Consider the following 18,999-nt stretch of genomic DNA (forward strand, 5'->3'; position numbering starts at 1 on the left):
ATGGCTTAATGGGAACCACAAGGAATGATAGGAATGAAAGGAGCTTGCAACCAGGGCGGACGGAGGATAGGTTAGAGGACCGCACTGTCCCCAGGCAAAGACAGGTCTACGTGATTGGGGATTCCATACTGAGAAGGTTGGACAGGCCTGTGACCAGGGCCGATCCGGAGAACAGAAGGGTGTGCTGTCTACCGGGCGCTAAAATACGGGATGTGGACCTGAGGTTGAAAAGGATCCTAAGAGGAGCAGGTAAGAACCCTTTGATCATCCTTCATGTAGGAACGAATGACACGGCTAGATTCTCGCTAGAGAGGATCAAGGGAGACTATGCCAGGTTGGGTAAGACGATCAAGGAAATTGAGGCTAAGGTGATCTTCAGTGGGATCCTACCTGTCCCTAGGGAAGGGCGCCAAAGGGGTGACAGGATCGTGACGATTAATAGTTGGCTGAGGGAGTGGTGTTACAAGGAGGGCTTTGGGATGTATGGGCACTGGGAGGCTTTTGGGGACAGACAACTGTTCTCACAGGATGGGCTCCACCTAAGTAGGGAAGGAAGTAGACTTCTAGGAGGGAGGCTGGCTCATCTGATTAAAAGAGCTTTAAACTAGACACTGGGGGGAGACGGTTGGGAGAGGTCCAGGTGCTCTCCACGCCAAATTTATACATTGGGAGTGAGAACAACAGGATAACAACAGATATAGCCAGAGGGGGACGTTTAGGTGTAAGGAAGAGGGGGGGGGACGGATACTAGATCAACAGGTCATACTGGTAGTACTGTGTCCCTACCAAGTTGGGTGAAAAGGGTGAGAGGAGCCAAACAGCAAAAATTAGGATGTTTGTTCACCAATGCGAGAAGCTTAGGTAACAAAATGGAGGAACTGGAGCTCCTGGTCCGGGAATTGAAACCGGATATCGTAGGAATAACTGAAACATGGTGGAACGGTAGCCATGACTGGAGTACAGGTATGGAAGGGTATGTGCTGTTTAGGAAAGACCGATGCAAAGGTAAAGGTGGGGGAGTAGCATTGTATATCAATAATGAGGTGAAATGTAACGAAATAACTAGCAATGCAATGGATAATACGGAGTCTGTTTGGGCAATGGTCACATTGGGGAAGAAAACTACTAGAGCCTCCCCTGGGATAGTGATTGGGGTGTGCTATAGACCACCGGGATCTAGCCTGGATATGGATAGAGAGCTTTTTAATGTTTTTAAGGAGGTAAATACTAATAGGAACTGTTTGATCATGGAGGACTTTAACTTCCCGGATATAGATTGGGAAACAAATGCTAGTAATAATAATAGGGCTCAGCTTTTCCTAGATGTGATAGCTGATGAATTCCTTCATCAAGTAGTTGCTGAACCGACGAGGGGGGATGCCATTTTAGATCTGATTTTGGTGAGTAACGAGGACCTTGTTGAGGAAATAGTTGTAGGGGACAACCTTGGCTCGAGTGATCATGAGCTAATTCGTTTCAAAATAAATGGGAGGATAATCAAAATTGCATCTGAGACTAAGGTATATGATTTCAAAAGGGCTAACTTTACTAAATTAAGGCGACTAGTTAGGGAAGTGGATTGGACTAACATATTTAGGGATCTAAAGGCAGATGATGCCTGGGGTTACTTCAGGTTGAAGTTGCAGGAGTTGTCAGAGGCATGTATCCCGAGAAAGAGAAAACGGCTCGTAGGTAGCAGTTTTAGACCGAGCTGGATGAGCAAGTGTCTTAGAGGGGTGATTAAGAAAAAACAGAAAGCGTACAAGGAGTGGAAAATGGGAGGGATCAGCAAAGAAACCTACCTTATTGAGGTCAGAGGGTGTAGGGAAGCAGTGAGAAAGGCAAAGAGCCGGGTGGAGATGGACCTAGCGAAGGAGATTAAAACCAATAGCAAAAGGTGTTTTAGCCATATAAATAGAAAGAAAACCAAGAAGGAAGAAGTGGGACCGCTTAAAACTTTAAACGGAGTGGAGATTAGGGATTATCGTGGAATGGCACAATATCTGAACAAATATTTTGCCTCTGTCTTTAATGAGGCTAATGAAGGGCTAAGGAATAGTAATAGAGGGACTGATGGGAATGAAGATATGGGGATAGACATTACGGTATCTGAGGTAGAAGCCAAACTTGAACAGCTAAACGGAAGTAAATCGGGGGGCCCGGATAATCTTCATCCTAGAATATTAAGGGAATTGGTGAGTGAAATTGCAAGCCCGTTAGCGATGATTTTTAATAAATCTCTAAACTCGGGGCTTGTACCGTTTGACTGGAGATTAGCTAATATAGTTCCTATATTCAAGAAGGGAAAAAAAAGTGACCCGGGTAACTACAGGCCTGTTAGTTTAACATCTGTAGTATGCAAAGTCATGGAAAAAATTTTAAAGGAGAGAGTGGTTACGGAGCATGAGGCCGATGGCAACTGGGACAAATTACAGCATGGATTTACGAAGGGTAGATCGTGCCAAACCAACCTGATCTCCTTCTTTGAGAAAGTAACAGATTTTTTAGACAAGGGAAATGCGGTGGATCTAATATATCTTGATTTCAGTAAGGCGTTTGATACGGTACCGCATGAGGAATTACTGGTTAAATTGGAAAAGATGGGGATTGAAATGAAAATCCAGAGGTGGATAAGGAGCTGGTTAAAGGGGAGACTGCAGAGGGTCGTATTGAAGGGGGAACTGTCGGGTTGGAGGGGGGTTACCAGTGGAGTTCCTCAAGGTTCGGTTTTGGGTCCAATTTTATTCAATCTATTTATCGCTGACCTGGGAACCAAGAGTAGGAGTGGGCTGATAAAGTTTGCGGATGACACCAAGTTGGGAGGTATTGCAAATTCGGAAAAGGATCGGGATATCCTCCAGGGAGATTTGGATGACCTTGTAAACTGGAGTATTAGTAACAGGATGAAATTCAATAGTGAGAAGTGTAAGGTTATGCATTTAGGGATGACTAACAAGAACTTTAGTTATAAGCTGGGGACGCACCAGTTGGAGGTAACGGAGGAGGAGAAGGACCTAGGAGTACTGGTTGATCGTAGGATGACTATGAGTAGGCAATGTGATGTGGCCGTTAAAAAAGCTAATGCGGTCTTGGGATGCATTAGGCGAGGTATTTCTAGTAGGGATAAGGAGGTGCTAGTCCCATTATATAAGGCATTGGTGAGACCTCATTTGGAGTATTGTGTGCAGTTTTGGTCTCCCATGTTTAAGAAGGATGAATTCAAACTGGAACGGGTACAAAGAAGGGCCACTAGAATGATCCGAGGAATGGAAAGCCTGTCGTATGAAAGGAGACTTGAGGAGCTAGGTTTGTTTTCCTTAACCAAAAGAAGGATAAGAGGAGATATGATTGCACTCTTTAAATATATCAGAGGGATAAATACCAGGGAAGGAGAGGAATTATTTCAGCTCAGTGCTAATGTGGACACGAGGACAAACGGATATAAATTTGTCAGTCAGGAAATTTAGGCTTGAAATTAGACGAAGGTTTCTAACCATCAGAGGAGTGCAATTCTGGAACAGCCTACCAAAGGAAACAGTGGGGGCGAAGGACCTCCATGACTTTAAGATTAAGCTAGATAAGTTTATGGAGGAGATGGTATGATAGGATAACGGGCTTAGTCAATAGGTCAATTAAGTGCCACACTGGTAATTAGTACAATGGGTCAATGATAGGATATTGTTAGCCTTTTTCCAGAGGGTATGGCTGGAGAGTCTTGCCCACATGCTCGGGGTTCAGCTGACCGCCATATTTGGGGTCGGGAAGGAATTTTCCTCCAGGGTAGATTGGCAGTGGCCCTGGAGGTTTTTCGCCTTCCTCCGAAGCATGGGGCAGGGGTCGCTTGCTTAAGGAGTGGGTGGATCGGCTTATGTGGCCTGCATCTTGCAGGAGGTCAGACTAGATGATCATAATGGTCCCTTCTGATCTTGAATTCTATGATTCTGTGATATGATTGTGTCCAGTTCTGGGCACCACATTTCAGGAAAGATGTGGGCAAATTGGAGAAAGTCCAGAGAAGAGCAACAAAAATGATTAAAGGTCTAGAAAACATGACCTATGAGGGAAGATTGAAAAAATTGGGTTTCTTTAGTCTGGAAAAGAGAAGACTGAGAGCAAGACCGCCCGGGGGGGTCTAGTGGGGCATTTTGCCCCAGGCCCCGCAAGGGCCCCCTCAATAGTTTTTTGGGGCCCCTGGAGCAGGGTCCTTCACTCGCTCCGGGGGCCCTACAAAACTCTCATGGGGCCCGGGCCCCCGGAGCTTCTTCCGCTCCAGGTCTTCGGTGGCGGGACCCCCCGGCGCTGAATTACCACTGAAGCGGGACCCGCCGCCAAAGTGCCGGGTCTTTGGCGGTAATTCAGCGGCAGGGGGCCCCCGCCGCAGGTCTTCGGGGCACTTTGGCGGCAGGTCCCAGAGTGGAAGGACCTCCCTGCAGCCGAATTATCACCGAAGCGGGGGCCCCTCGCCGCCAAAGACCCCAGGCCCCCTGAATCCTCTGGGCGGCCCTGACTGAGAGGGGACATGATAACAGTTTTCAAGTACATAAAGGTTGTTACAAGAAGGAGGGAGAAGAATTGTTCTTATTATCCTCAGAAGATAGGACAAGAAGCAATGGGCTTAAATTGCAGCATGGGAGGGTTAGCTTGGACATTATGAAAAACTTCCTGTCATTGTGGCTAAGCACTGGAGACCTAGGGAGGTTATGGAATCTCCATCAAATACCTGTCAGGAATGGCCTAGATCAGGGGTTGGCAACCTCTGGCACGCGGCTCACCAGGGTAAGCACCCTGGCGGACCGGGCCAGTTTGTTTACCTGCTGAGTCAGTAGGTTCAACCGATCGCCACTGCAGGCCAATGGGGGCAGTGGGAAGCCGTGGCCAGCACATCCCTCGGCCTGCACCACTTCCTGCAGCCCCCATTGGCCTGGGACGGCCAGTGGGAGCCGCAATCGGACGAACCTGCCGACGTGGCAGGTAAACAAACTGGCCCGGCCCGCCAGGGTGCTTACCCTGGCAAGCCGCGTGCCACAGGTTGCTGACCCCTGGTCTAGATAATACTTAGTCCTCCTATGAGTGCACGGGACTGGGCTAGATGACCTCTTGAGGTCCCTTCCAGGCCTATGATTCTATGATTGTATATACATGGACATGGAGGAAATCTCTAACTGTTATAACATTTCACAGAGAGTTATATGTATTTTGAGAAGGATAAACAAATGGATTCTCAAACACATGCACAGTCAACTCTAAAGATTCAAGGCTGACTAAAATGAATATAAGGTTGAAATGAATAAAAGGTTGAAATATAAGAAGTGCTAGATAATTATTGATGAGTTCATATACTATCATGATCAACCATCACTGCCTGTGAACTTGGTAAAACCAGATTCTTCTGATGAAATTGTACCCTTCACTGCCATTTTGAGATTGCCATCCATGCAGCACTATCATATTGGTTCATTGGTTTTAATACCTCTCTTGTCTAAATACACAATCACCATTAGATCATTTATATTAGTGATATCATCACCTATTGTAGGAGAAGCACAGAACCTGCATTTCAATTTTAAAAATCTCTCTTTGTAATTTTTACAGACTATGCATGTTTTCCTTTAATGATTTAGAATTTCAAACAATTTACTTAAAAAAAATTGTAGTTCACCTTTAAGATGGTTTTCAACTCATCTGCTGAAAAAATATGGAAGTGAGACTTAAAAGTTACTTACAATGGAAATTGACGGTAACCTGGATCACAGCTCCTTCAAGAGGTTTCAAATAGTATCTTTGCAATGGGGCAGGAATTCACCTGACTTAAAATAAATTGTCCGGGACCAAGTTGTATTCATTATGTAGGTAGAATAATTAACATAATGGTACATTTGCAGGGCTGATATAACTTGCACCTACTCTCCCTCACAGCCCAACTCATGTAGTACTACCGCTCTCTGTTTCTAGCTTAGGCTCACTGTGCCTCAAAAGAAAACACACACACAAAAGTATTTTGATAGCTACAAATAAAAAAAGCTCATTTATAAAGACAATTACATTGCACCTTCACAACAGCATCCCTGGAACCAGTGCAATGTAGATGTTATGAAGAGGTAGTATTATTCATAGAAATTTAATTTCGTTTTCATCTACTCTTAAGTCAGGGTGCAGAAGCATTATTACATGCTGTGTCTGTTACAACAACACGCTTTATTATGAGGTTGAACTATTGAATCTCTTTTCTTTATAAATACATCTAACACAAGGACACAGATATAGTCTCTGAAATTAGGGGTTTTAAAAGCCATATATAGGACATTTCAGTGTAGAATAATACAGAACATTGGTACATAGTGTCATGATTAAAATTATTATATAAACAACTTGTCTTTAAAAAAGTATCACACAGCAATAAAATATTCTTAAAAGGCCCATATTTACTACTCTGTTATATGAAGAAAAATACAGAGGGAAACGCAGCCAATGAGTGATGTCAACTTCCTAAACAATTAGAAATTTTGTCTTTGGCTGATTATTTATGTTACATAAGTATTATGTACATTATGCTACTTTTGGTTGTTTGTTCTCATGCAATATTTACATAAACCTTTACCGCAAATGACTGAAATATCAGGTGTGTATGTGTGAGTTCAATCTTGTCATATTCTGGTGAGTACAGCCTGTAAATGATAACACCATATGCAGAACATCTAATATTAATGAATAAACTACATGGATGACTTCTATTAAACAGCCCAAACCACATCTACTGTAATGTACTCTCTGCGTTCATGCTGCTTCTGTAGCTGGAACTGGTATATATAATAATATGCAGATTCAGCTCTGAGAAATGACTGCTGGGATTATATTGTAGATGTAGATGCAAAATGTTCTAAAATTAGATTAGTTTACAAACCGTTACCAAAATATGATACTTTGTGATTTTGGTAGGGTTTTACATTCCCCTTTGTGTGTAAGTCAGTCTAGTTCCATAACTGTCAATGGACAGGATACTCAAGGAGAAGGTTCAACGACAGTACTGAGAGCATTGGTAAGCATTGTAGAAACTCTGTGCTCTGAGCCTTTCCTCAGGGTTGCAGTAAAGTAACCGTGCGTGTTGTACTGTAACTCATAATTTGGAATGAATTCATCCTGTCTGGCACAAGAATTTATAACTTAGGGGACTGGTGACATGCATCAGCGGGTTCTCATGGTATGAATTGTTAAATTCTTGTTAAAATTCTGTCACACCACATACTGAGGCATTGTTTGCGCTCTATATATGATGGATCACTTTCTTTCAAAGTTTCTCCTGCCTTGTTTCACTGGGTAGGTGAAGTCTGCCCTGCTTCCCTCTGACTGAGACGTAGTTTTACCCTCAATCCTCATAGATCTCAGAGGCATTACAGGAGGCCAAGTCCATACATGCAGAAGCCTTGTACTTAAGCACAGACTCTGGAGCCCCACTCTCCTCTTCAATCCCCTTGACCCATTCCCTAGTAACACAGAGCTAAAACGTGGCCCTCATTTTGTGCATTTCAGACTGGAACACATGGTCTTATTCCTTGTTCATGTCTCTGTGTATGTCTAGAATAGGGATTCCATGATTTTGCTTGACCTCAGCTATGTCATTTGTTCCATGTTTGTCTCCCCACCTGCTCTGGGCCACTTGTACTGCTGCAGTGGTCACTACATTAGAAAAGAAAAAGATGATGGTTAATAACCATAGCAATAGCTCATCCATCCTTTCAGAATACTAAGGAATGAGATAACATTTTGAATTCATTTTCAAATTCCAGTAATTTCTTCCAAGGCACTTTTACCTTGAACCAGAGATAGCAAGGGTATATAATTAGGATCCATCCACAATAATGCAATTGGGTAGAAATATCAGATTATTGAAGAGAATAGCACTAGTGAAATGGAGAGGGAGAGAAAAAGAGAGCTGTGTGTGGTCAGTGTAACTGGACTAACAAATGTTATTCGTTGCAATCAAAGACAAGCTTTAGACATTTCTTTGCAGACAGAGACAGCAAGAGAGAGGCAATATTTGAGGAAGAGAGGGGAAAGTCTGATAAATTTGCACTAGTTATTTGCATGGATGATTTCAGAGTACCAGTTTCTATTCATGAAAATCTGCATCAGTATAAGGGAGTACACATTTTCCACAAAGTGTGATTGGAAGACATGGATTCTTTTTTTTGGAGAGGTTTTTTGATTAATTGGTATCTCTATGAGATTTTCAAAAGAATGTCTGTATCTGACAATAGGTGGGCTATGTAGTGTAATTATTCCCCAAACTCATACGGTTTGTGTCACTTTGCTATAGCATAATCTGTTTAGGACTATTTTCCATGCATTAATTAAAAAAAAAAAAGCTGGCATGAAATGTGATTGCAATTACACAAGAGCAGCATGTTACTTAGGTGCCTGTGGCTGGCACACGGACCAGTGATAAAATGTTAAGTAAATAAAATGCTTTGGCCAGAGCGCCTAATATGAAATTCTTTGCAATACAATTGTTTTAATTTGATACTTTTTACATTGTGGTTTCCTCTCCCCCAACACTTGTCTGCCATTTCAGTCCAGCCATGTGGTGTGACTCAGCCACTCACAGTGCATGCTGATCTGGGAACTTCATCCTAACCAATAATAGTGGTCTGTGTGGCAGGTCTGGGGAAGACAACCATGGGGACACATGGGGAAACCAAATGAGGTGAGTGAGGCAAGGACTTGACAGCTGCCACTTGGGCTGCAAAAAAAGGGAAAGGAGGAGCCAGGGTGAACACTTTCACCCTCGTTTGAATCTATAAAAGCATATAGCATATCAATTAGGGCTATTGATATAGCTTTCCTGGCCATAAACCTGCAAAATCAGCCTTCATCAATACTTGTAACAATAAGAAGCTGCATAACTGGTGTAGATGGCTCCTTATCAGATGATTATCCTTCTCCTGACCACCCAGCTTGTTAATCTGCCATCTCCCATGTAGCATCTACATTTTGGTTCCTCACAAGCAGATCATGAGACACCAGGCATTTCAGTGTCTGGTTCTTCATCCCCAAGTCTGCCTGGTTCATGGTTCTCTTTGCCTCTCACCACTATGCTGTAAAGCCACCTTTGTGTTAGGCTTCAAACTGTAAAATAGTCATTTGATAATTTGGCTGTGATCCTGAAAAAAATGTATGCATGTGCTTAATTTTACATACTGTGAGTAGTTCCATCAGCTTCACTAGAACTATTTGGGACTTACAGTGTGTAAAGTTAAGCACATACTTAAGCCTTGCAAGATCTGGGTCTTTCTTTGCAATACCTTGCTCCTTACTGTTTGCCTAGCCTGCTTTGAGGCTATATAAATAATACCTTTAAAAACTGGTTTCTAACCAGCTGAAACTGCATTGTCTTTGTAACATTTGCCAATCAATAGAGCAGTGTGACTGGCAGGCACAGATTCTTAAATTACTTAAAGTTTGGTATAATTTTAAATGAATGTAAGTAGCATGCAGGAAACCAATAAATGTTTTGATATGCTTAGCATAAAATACTTCATTACACATTTTAAAACGTGGAGATATCCCGCACACGTATGGTAGATCAGCAAGTGATTTTGTGCCAGTTGTTCAGTGTTCTCACAATGTAAACAGACAATCAATCATTCTTTGTTTCTGTTTTAAAAGAATAGTTTGAAACCTGAGTCAAGCTGAGTGTTCGTACTGCCTGTTCTTTTTTGTACTAGGACCAGTAAAAGTTAATATAAAAAATGGTGCCTTGTTTTATTTCTGGCTTTTAGAGTTTACCTATTGTGCTCTGTTGTCACTTGTGAAATTCCTGGCTAGTGTGGGTGTTGAGGGAAAGCTGCCCAAAAAGGCTTGGACTCTGTGGGGTAAAGAGCATAACAGTCTATTTAGCAATTGAATTGTGAAGCAGAGAAAAATACAGAGGAGGAGAAAATACGTTCCCATGGTGGGAAATTCCAGGAAGCATGCCTTTATGTACATTTGTGGGTGAATTTTCCCAGTTTCTTGTTCTGCTCCCTCACTAGAAGCCAAGGCCTTGACCCTGCAAATGGCTCTGAGAGGTTGGATCCTTACACCCATTGGAAGCCACTTGCTGGACTAGGGATCAAGGCTATGTCTCTTCTATGTGGGCTTCCGGTATGCTATAACACAAGAATCAGTTGTCCCATTTCCCAAATGCTTTAACAGGGAATGCTCTTAATTTAAACTAAATCCCCGCAAAACTGCTTTGCAATGTTTTATCTTAACCAGCGTGATCCCTTTTCTTAAATTGTCATTTGTGTGGCTGATGCAAAAAGCATATCACAGCAGTGTGAGCAACTGATTACTGCCTACGTGCACTCCCTTTCCCCCCTAGCGTGAGAATGGGAGCATACTTAAGCACTCCTGAGCATACTTAAGAACATAAGAACGGACATACTGGGTCAGACCAAAGGTTCATCTAGCCCAGGGGTTCTCAAACTGGGTGTCGGGACCCTTCAGAGGGTCGCGAGGTTATTACATGACGGGTCACGAGCTGTCAGCCTCCACCCCAAACACCACTTTGCCTCCAGCATTTATAATGGTGTTAAAGATATAAAAAAGTGTTTTTAATGTATAAGGGGGGTCGCACTCAGAGGCTTGGATGAAAGGGATCACCAGTACAAAAGTCTGAAAACCACTGATCTAGCCCAGTATGCTGCCTTCTGACAGCAGCCAATGCCAGGTGTCCCAGAGGAAATGAACAGAACAGGCAATCACCAAGTTATCCATCTCCTGCTGCCCACCCTCAGCCTCTGGCAAACAGAGGCTAATAGTCATTGATGGACCTATCTTCCATGAATTTATCTAGTTCATTTTTTAACCCTGTCATAGTCTTGACCTTCACAACATCCTCTGGCAAAGAGTTCCATAGGTTGACTGGGCGTTGTATGAAGAAATACTTCCTTTTGTTTGTTTTAAACCTGCTGCCTATTCATTTCATTTCGTGACCTCTAGTTTTTGTGTTATGAGGAGTAAATAACACTTCCTTATTTACTTTCTCCACACTTCTCTGTGATTTTATACACCTCAGTCATAGCCCTCCTTAGTCATCTCTTTTCCAAGGTGCAAAGTCCCAATCTTATTAATCTCTCCTCATATGGAAGCTGTTACATACTCTTAATAATTTTTCTTGCCCTTTTCTGTACCTTTTCCAATTCTAATATATCTTTTTTGAGATGGGGTGACCATATCTGCATGCAGTATTCAAGATGTGGGCGTACCATGGATTTATATAGAGGCAATATATTTTGTCTTATTATCTATTCCTTTCTTAATGATTTCCAACGTTCTGTTAGCATTATTGACTGGTGCTGCACATTGAGTGGGTGTTTTCAGAGAACTATCCACAATGACTCCAAGATCTTTCTTGAGTGGTAACAGCTAATTTAGACCCCATCATTTTATATATATAGTTGGGATCATGTTTTCCAATGTGCACTACTTTGCATTTATCAACCTTGAATTTCATCTGCCATTTTGTTGCCCAGTCACCCACTTCTGTGAGATCTCTTTGTAACTCCTTGCAGTCTGCTTGGGACTTAACTATTTTTAGTAATTTTGTATCATCTGCAAATTTTGCCACCTCACTGTTTACCCCTTTTCTCAGATCATTTATGAACATGTTGAACAGCACTGGGCCCAGTACAAACCCCTGGGGAACACCACTATTAACGCTCTCCATACTTACAATTTTCTATACCAGATTGGGTCAACAGTTCAAGTTCAGCATGTGGTCTATGCTTAGTGCTTCATGTGATGGCCAAGAAGGCCACCGGGTCCCTCCCCTACCACAAAGGGAGAAAGGTCAGTACTGTGGGAGAGGGGTGACTGGTGATCAGGAGGCCTTTGGGGAGTCAGGTGTTTTGTGTATGGGGGGTAGGATCCCCCCCACCTCTCTCCTGCCTGCCAGGTGGATTCTGGGCTGGGCTCCTCCTCTTCTCCCTGCCCCAGCTCATGGAAGGGGGGGGGCTCTCTCTTACAGTGTATAGCACAAGTGCGCCTCTTCCTCCCGCCCCCAGGAGCAAGTGCCCCCCCCCAGCCTGGGGGTGTGTGTTCTCCATCGTCTCTCCTCCCTCCCCAGTGCCTCCACGCGGGCTCCCCCGGCCCGGGCTGCGTTGTGGGAGGCTCTGTTGCTCGGGCCAGCTCCAGGCAGCCGCCGGCTGCGGAGGGAGCCAGCGTGCGGCGCTCGCTTCTCCTGCTGCCTCCCTCTCCGGCTGCGCCCACCCACAGGCGGGTGGGGGGACACTGGCAGAGAGGCTCTGGGGGGACTGCAAGCACTAGCGGGCTCCTGAGCGCTGCCGCCTCCCGCCGCTTGGCCGCACAGAGAGGCGGGGGCCTGAGCTGAAGCGTCTCCTCCCCAGCCCTTCAGCCCCTGAGTTTCCCCGGGCGGGGGCGGGCTGCCCTCAGCTCCATGCTGCTGCTCCGAAATGCTGCACGCCCTGCTCCCGGCCGGAGGGGGGTAGCCGCTTCTGCCGCCAGCGCCTTCCTCCGCAAGGGCTGCTGCCGCCGCTGGAGACCCGGGCATCACCTCCTCCCCACCATGGGGCTGCTGCTGCCGCTGGAGTGAGCGAGCGAGCGGAGGGCACAGCTCGCTGCCTGCATGGATGGATGTGTTCAGCTTTGTGAAGATTGCAAAGCTCTCGGGGTAGGTTGCTGCTCCCTTCCCATTAGCAGCCAGCCCCCCTTGTGCGCGCCCCGCTGCAGTGCTGGCCGCTGGCTGCCTTCCGAGGCGTGGGTGGGGGGCGGAAAGAGCCTGCCAGGGGGCTTTAGCAAAGCCCGCCGCCAGAGCTGCTGCAGCATGCCACTTACCTGACACTGGGGCTGAGCTCCTGGGGTTTGGCTGGTGATGGCTTATGGCGTTTCCCCCTTGGCACCTGCTGTGGGGCCGTGTAAAAAAAAAATGTGTCCCAAGGCTGCTGCGAAGATAAAGCTGGTGCGGTTCTGAGCCTTGGGCTGTGATGAAACATTGTTGTTGGTTGTTGTTAATGGGCGATCAGTGGTTCAAACTGTTTGAAAATGTGAAGCCGGCGCCCTGCCTTTAGTTTCCTGTCAGGTTGCAAACAGCTGTGAGGGTGCCCTAGCCGGGGAAGTAGCTGTAGGCAACAGTTACCCCTCGGGGGGTTGAGGTGGAACTTCGGATAGGTTGGACAGATAACAGAACAGCATTTTCAAAAAACACACCGTGATTGACACCCCTCCCACACATACACCAAACACAATCTATTTAAGACTTCTTGACTTTTGTGCTGTGAAGTATGGTGCTCAGCTTATTGCGAACCACTTTCATGCCCTACAAAATCTGAGACACAATAGGGGTGATTTTTTAAGAGATGCTGTGAAATCATAATCAGATTGGAAGTGCAGCCTTGTACCATCACACGTAAGTCCCAGGGAGTAAGTGAATGTGGTCTTCTTTTTAGCCCTTTCTTGTAAGGTAACATCTGGTTGCTTGAGCTGGTGTCTGATTTAAATATTTTTCCTTCCAAATAATTTTTCTCTCACTGTCAACTGAATACTGGCCTCTAGGTGTGGAAGGAACTGCCTGTAGATAGTTCTTAGGCCCAAGGCTACAGAGACACACACACAATCTGAATTGCCCCCTGCCCCCACTGAAAACATTTCCCCCATGGTTAAAAATAATGTATAGTATTATTGAGAAAAGAGTTATGGGAAACCAAATTCCTTCTCGAAGATGGAGTATAAAAGTGTTGTAGTTGCAGGATTTTCCTGATTTTGGTGCAGATAATCTTCCTAAAGGATTTAGCTTTGAATCAGAGTAGCTATGAGTGTTTTGAATTCTCATGGTTTAGTGGTTAGCACTGGCCTTTGCCATTTCTGAAGTGTTCACTGAAGTGGAATGCCATTGGAGGTGGGGAGGGCTTGTTGTGGAAATGAAGCATATATGTTATTTCTGTGACATACACGTACAGTACTTGTCAAAATGATTGTTCTGTAAAATTCTATAAAATGATTTTTATAGCAAGCATTGGGTGGACTGAAGTTGTAAAGTCCCACAGGTGTGTGATGTTATAATCTGTGTTTACTCAAGCCTTTTGCCCTAAAATTTACCACCGTTGCTACCATGATCAAAGCTCTACTTAAGGGAGTGCTAGTATAGAACAACCGCTACTATTCGAACTACATGGCTGTCTAACTTTGCTCAGAACAGGTTTACCTGACATGGTTAAAACACCGACAGTCTCCTGAACCTGATGTACACCACCACTCCCACTGTTACTACCACTGGGGAAACTGCATCAGTGGTAATAATTGTGGAAAATTTTAGGGGATATTTTATTTGGAATAGACAGGACCCTAAGGAGTAATATGGCATCTGATTTTTGTTTCAAGAGATATTTAATTATTTAGCTTCTTTGTTCAGGATCCGGGGTTAACAAACCCTTTCTTGCAGTAAATGTCACACTTGAGTTCAAATCAAATGGAAAGAGCAGGCACTGGTTAAGGATCAGACGTAGCTCAAGACAATTTGCCAACCTAGGCAAAACTTCAGTGTGCACCCCAAACCTAGTCAGAAATTTGTGGCAGAGCCCCCAGCATCTCCCCAGCTGCTGCAACCCCCAACTCAAGGTCAGAGGCTCACAGGGCAGACCCCAGCTTGGGGCTTCAAGGTCACTGGGCCTGTTGCCGGCCCCTGTGGGATGGGAACATTCTGACACCTGAGTGGACTGAGCCAGGCCAGGCCATGGTGAAAGTCCCCTAGGCCCTTGCAAACAGTTGAGACCCACTCCCTGGGTGAGTGATACCCGCAGATGGGGCTGCCCTTCCCAGTGGCCCTTTGTGAGTGGGTTGGCACCAGCTGCCTAAGGCTCAAGAGAGGAGTGAACCCCAGCTCAGCACCCCTGAACAGCGAGCCGCTCAGTTCAACCACAGTGAGACCTGGGCACCAGCAGGGAGCAGCTCCCAGCCCATAAGGCTCTAGTTAAGGCACAGCATAACCACCCCCAAATGAAGCCAACCAGGCTGGAGGTGCTGATCCCACTTGCACAGTGGACTCCTTCCCACTGGACAGAGTGAGGTTCTCTGCAACCTGGCCCTGCACCTTGGCCCCTGTACTGCCAGTCCCTGACCTAGCCCTCCATTCCCCAGCCTATCCCAGTCCACATCCCAGTCCACCTGGTCCCCAGCAACCCCCCACACTCCCTAGTCTGCCCCTGCCTGCACCTTTCCAGATGAGCTCCTCACTGTTGGGCTCATAAATTGCAGCATGACAGCACCTTCAGAGCCTGGACATGGTGGTGATGAAGCAGTGGCCCCAACTGGGGCAGGAACCAGGGGCTGCCTGGGCAGCAGGACCTGTGGGGACCAGATGCGGAGCAGCAGGTGCAAGCTGGATGCAGACATGGAGCCAGGTGGGTTGTGGCACTTGTGGCCAATGCCCTGACAGCATTCGCCAGCAGCAGCCCTGAGCTGTGGCCGTGATCTTACCCGCAATGGGGATGGGGAGCAGCTGGGGATGAGGCGGGAGCACTTCCTGGCAGCCTGGCAGGTGGCCACTTCCTGCTCCCCAGAGCCATGGCTGGTAATCACTCCCTCCCCAGGTCATCTCCTGCCACCACCAATGGAGGGAACCTGGGCAACTTTACACTCGCAGAAATCTGCCGCCCCAGGCAACTGCCTAGTCTGCTCTAGCTAGAGCGGCCTCTGTTAAGGATGCTGCACAGAAGACAATATCATTAAATCAATAAACTAGGAATGATTCTTCTACATTTTAGGAGTCAATTTAACTTCTAATAACTCTTTCTTCCCTAACTCTGACCTGTAGTTGACTAACAACATCCCTATTGCCGTTACCTGGACAAAGCTCTCCAGCATATTACTCTTTCTCTTCAGGCAAACCAAAGTTCTTTCTGCAATTCAATAACGGGTTTCAAAGCTCAAAACCAGCTTCATTTGATATAAGGACTATAAAGTTCAGATATTGGACTGAGTTAATGCTGTGCTTTGCAATAAATCAGTTTTATGTGGAGTTACTTTTTCACTCTTATTTCCTGGTTATTAAACCACTTAATAGTGTACACAGGGCTTAACTTTGCTGTTTCCTTGGTAACTGTTAGATATATCTTCCCAGTTCTCTGTGTAGAAGAGAGTCTTATGGAGGAACCAGTTTCCACTGTAAGCCCTATTTTTAGCTCCTTTTATATCTGTTTGGACCTGAAAACTGCCTGTTTTCTCCTAAAGGCAAAGGAGGGTTTTTCTGAAAAGTCTGGGGTGAAAAAAACAGGTCAGTCTGATCCTGCAGGACAGCTCACTTGGAACAAGTTTGTCAGGATCTTGGCCATTACATAATGTTTCTCTGAGTTCCTGTAGGTTAAAAAAGGTGTAGCTTTGTTATCACTCATTCAAACTTTCCATCTAGATAAATCTCCTCGAAAACCAATGCACAGGCACTGTCTACTTGTAAGTAATTTTACCCATGTGAATAATCCCATTGACTATTGGAATTTTATAAATGTAATAGTCAAGGTGAGTATTTAAGGTTTGTGTTGGCCCCATTTGTATACTATAGAGGTGGTTGGTAGGACTTCATAGTTGCAATAGGCATAAAATGGGACATAAACTCTGTCTTTTCTCTAGAAGTAGACAACTGGTTGGTGTGAAATTATACACACAATTAGTTATCATGTCCTTCAAACTTCCTATGTAATTTTTACTCCCAGGGTACTGTCCATCTGTTACCCCTTTTAATTACCTTTCTGTATACAGCCCTTTAAAGACTACCCTCTCACAACAGAACCAACTGTTACACCAAACATCTACAGCTACTAGTGTTGGTGGGTGGAATAATCTGGTGAAGGCGTATCTTCAGAAGGATGAAAGCGGGCACCCTAGATACTTCACAACAAATGTTCTGTTAATTAATTTAGAAAAATGTGTAATGACTGACCTCAAATGAAAATCATAATATTCTTCAGATATACTGACTTCTCTATCTCTTCCTTGGTAAATAAGGGCTTGACTAGACTTGGAAACTTCCCAAAATTGCTATTCCACTCAGAGTTATTTCTAAGTATAGAGAAGCCTTAAATAATGGACTAGCCTAGGTGGGTACTGTGTGGTCTACACTGTATGTATGTACAAAGGCCTGGGTAAATGTGGATGCGTTGTCCATCTGGAGTGTGGGGTCTTTGACTTGTACTGGGAGGATAAGAAGGAAAGATAATGAGATTATCAGTACGTGTTTAGAGGGCAGATGGTGTAGAGAGTTTTGAGCCTTATGGTAGTAATAGTGAGGGACATCATGATGTGAAGTGGGAAGTTTTGGGTGGGGGAGGGTTAAGGTGGTGATCTGTATATGGAAGGTGAGAGGCACAATATTTGTGTCTCTAATAATAATAGGCAGTGAACTGTAAGAGTGGTAAGTGGTGGTTTGGAGGGTGTTTAGCTCCCATTCAAGGTCTATATTATTAGGATTTGAAAATCTACTCACTGATGAATAGAAAGCTTTTACTGATGAGTGTGGGGATCTAACCTATTCCCTGCAAATATGAGCTTTCATATTTGCAAAGCTAGCCTTCCAAATATTGTGTGAATGTGATTCAGTGCAGTGTTGTCCTCCAGAATCTGATGACAAATAGCTCTAGTGCCTCTGCTGCTATTCATAGCTTTGCCAAGCAGCAACATAATGAAAGTAATTAGAGACCAGTCACTTACATTGTTGCTGTTCATTATCCTGTGGGCAAGATTGTTTGAGACAAGAGTCAAGTCAGTTTCATGCCACTGTTGCTTGTTGGGCTAACTGAGCAATGGCAGGCTTTGGAGTTAATCACAGAGAAGGAATATCCACAAAATGGAGGTTGTAGGAAAAGAGTAAGGTAGTGTAGACTTGGTCCATCTCACAGCAGCTAGGAGTTGTGGGAAAAGCAGAGAAATAGGGTACGCCTACACTACAATAATAGACTTATCGGTATGGCTGAGGCTGGCCTAGGTCAACTCACTTGGGCTCAGGGGACTTGGGCTGTGGGGCTAAGAATGTCAGTGTAGCTGTTTGGGCTCAGGCTGGAGCATGAAGTCTGAAACCCCATGATGAGGGTGGGTCTCAGAGCCTAGGCTCCGGTGTGAGCCTGAATGTCCACGCTGCAATTTTTAGCCCTGCAGCCTGAGATCCACAAGTCTGAGTCAATTGAACCAGGTTCTAAGACTTGGTGCAGTGGTATTTTTATTGTAGTGTAGATGTATTCATAGAGACCCTACCCCTGGCAGAAACCACAAAGTTTGGGATAGGGTGAAAGAAACCAGGTTTCTGATCTTTCAACAGCTTTAGTGCTAGAAAGGAGAGCTTCAGATTTAGAGATGTCTGTCTTAAGGTTTTATACTACCAGCAATCACCACAATACCTGAAACCATGAAAATTGGCTGACACTAGCCAAGTCCCAAGTGGACTTCCAGGAGTCAGATTTTTTAAAAATAAAGGCCTGCTGCATGCAGGATGGCACCCTGGCATAAACTCCAGCACTCAGCCTTTCTTTCCAGGTGCTGTGGTGTGTCTGGGGCTGTGTTTCTTACTATGATTCATAGACATCACTGGTAGAGCATCTCTTGACTTTCATATATACTTCTGCCTAGTTAGACATTTGTTAATTTTCCAAGCCCTATATGTAATTTAGATTCTGCAAGGGTTTCCAGACTTGGAACCTGGTGGGCTGATCCAGCAGCTGAGGGAGGTGAAATTTCACTCCAAGCAATAGCACAGCTCCAGTTCGCTTCTCAGGGATTTCATTTATTAATAATGATTCAAAACAAAGTAACCCAAAACACTACCCCTGTCTTGCCTTAATCCTTGTCTATGGGGCTTCAAGTTTCTTCCAGCCCTCCACAGCTGGCTTCTGCTCCCTGTAGGTGTCCTTTTTGGGTTTTCTGCCTGATTGATGAGGAGAATCCCTCCCATGGCCTTCCTCTGCCTAAGAGGCAGGAAGCCTTGTATGCTGTTTCTTGTAGGACATGGGCCTATGACCT

General features: G+C 44.9%; 1 protein-coding gene across 5 annotated transcripts in view; it reads left to right on the forward strand.

Moving 5' to 3' along the window:
- The first annotated feature begins 8,662 nt into the window (after positions 1–8,662).
- The window catches only part of FRMPD4 (FERM and PDZ domain containing 4), a 451,884-nt gene continuing 441,547 nt past the window's right edge, over positions 8,663–18,999 (forward strand). For 2 of the 5 annotated variants that reach the window (XM_039498310.1, XM_039498367.1), the window contains exon 1: positions 12,168–12,670. In XM_039498310.1, the coding sequence (XP_039354244.1) occupies positions 12,630–12,670 (41 nt within the window). In that variant the 5' untranslated portion in view covers positions 12,168–12,629. Of the gene's footprint in view, positions 8,702–12,167; positions 12,671–14,569; positions 14,614–15,249; positions 15,396–18,999 lie in introns of those variants that run through there. The other 3 variants (XM_039498329.1, XM_039498339.1, XM_039498317.1) reach the window with 3 other exon arrangements.

The sequence above is a fragment of the Mauremys reevesii genome, linkage group 1, assembly GCF_016161935.1.
Source record: "Mauremys reevesii isolate NIE-2019 linkage group 1, ASM1616193v1, whole genome shotgun sequence".
NCBI classification, from domain to species: domain Eukaryota; kingdom Metazoa; phylum Chordata; order Testudines; family Geoemydidae; genus Mauremys; species Mauremys reevesii.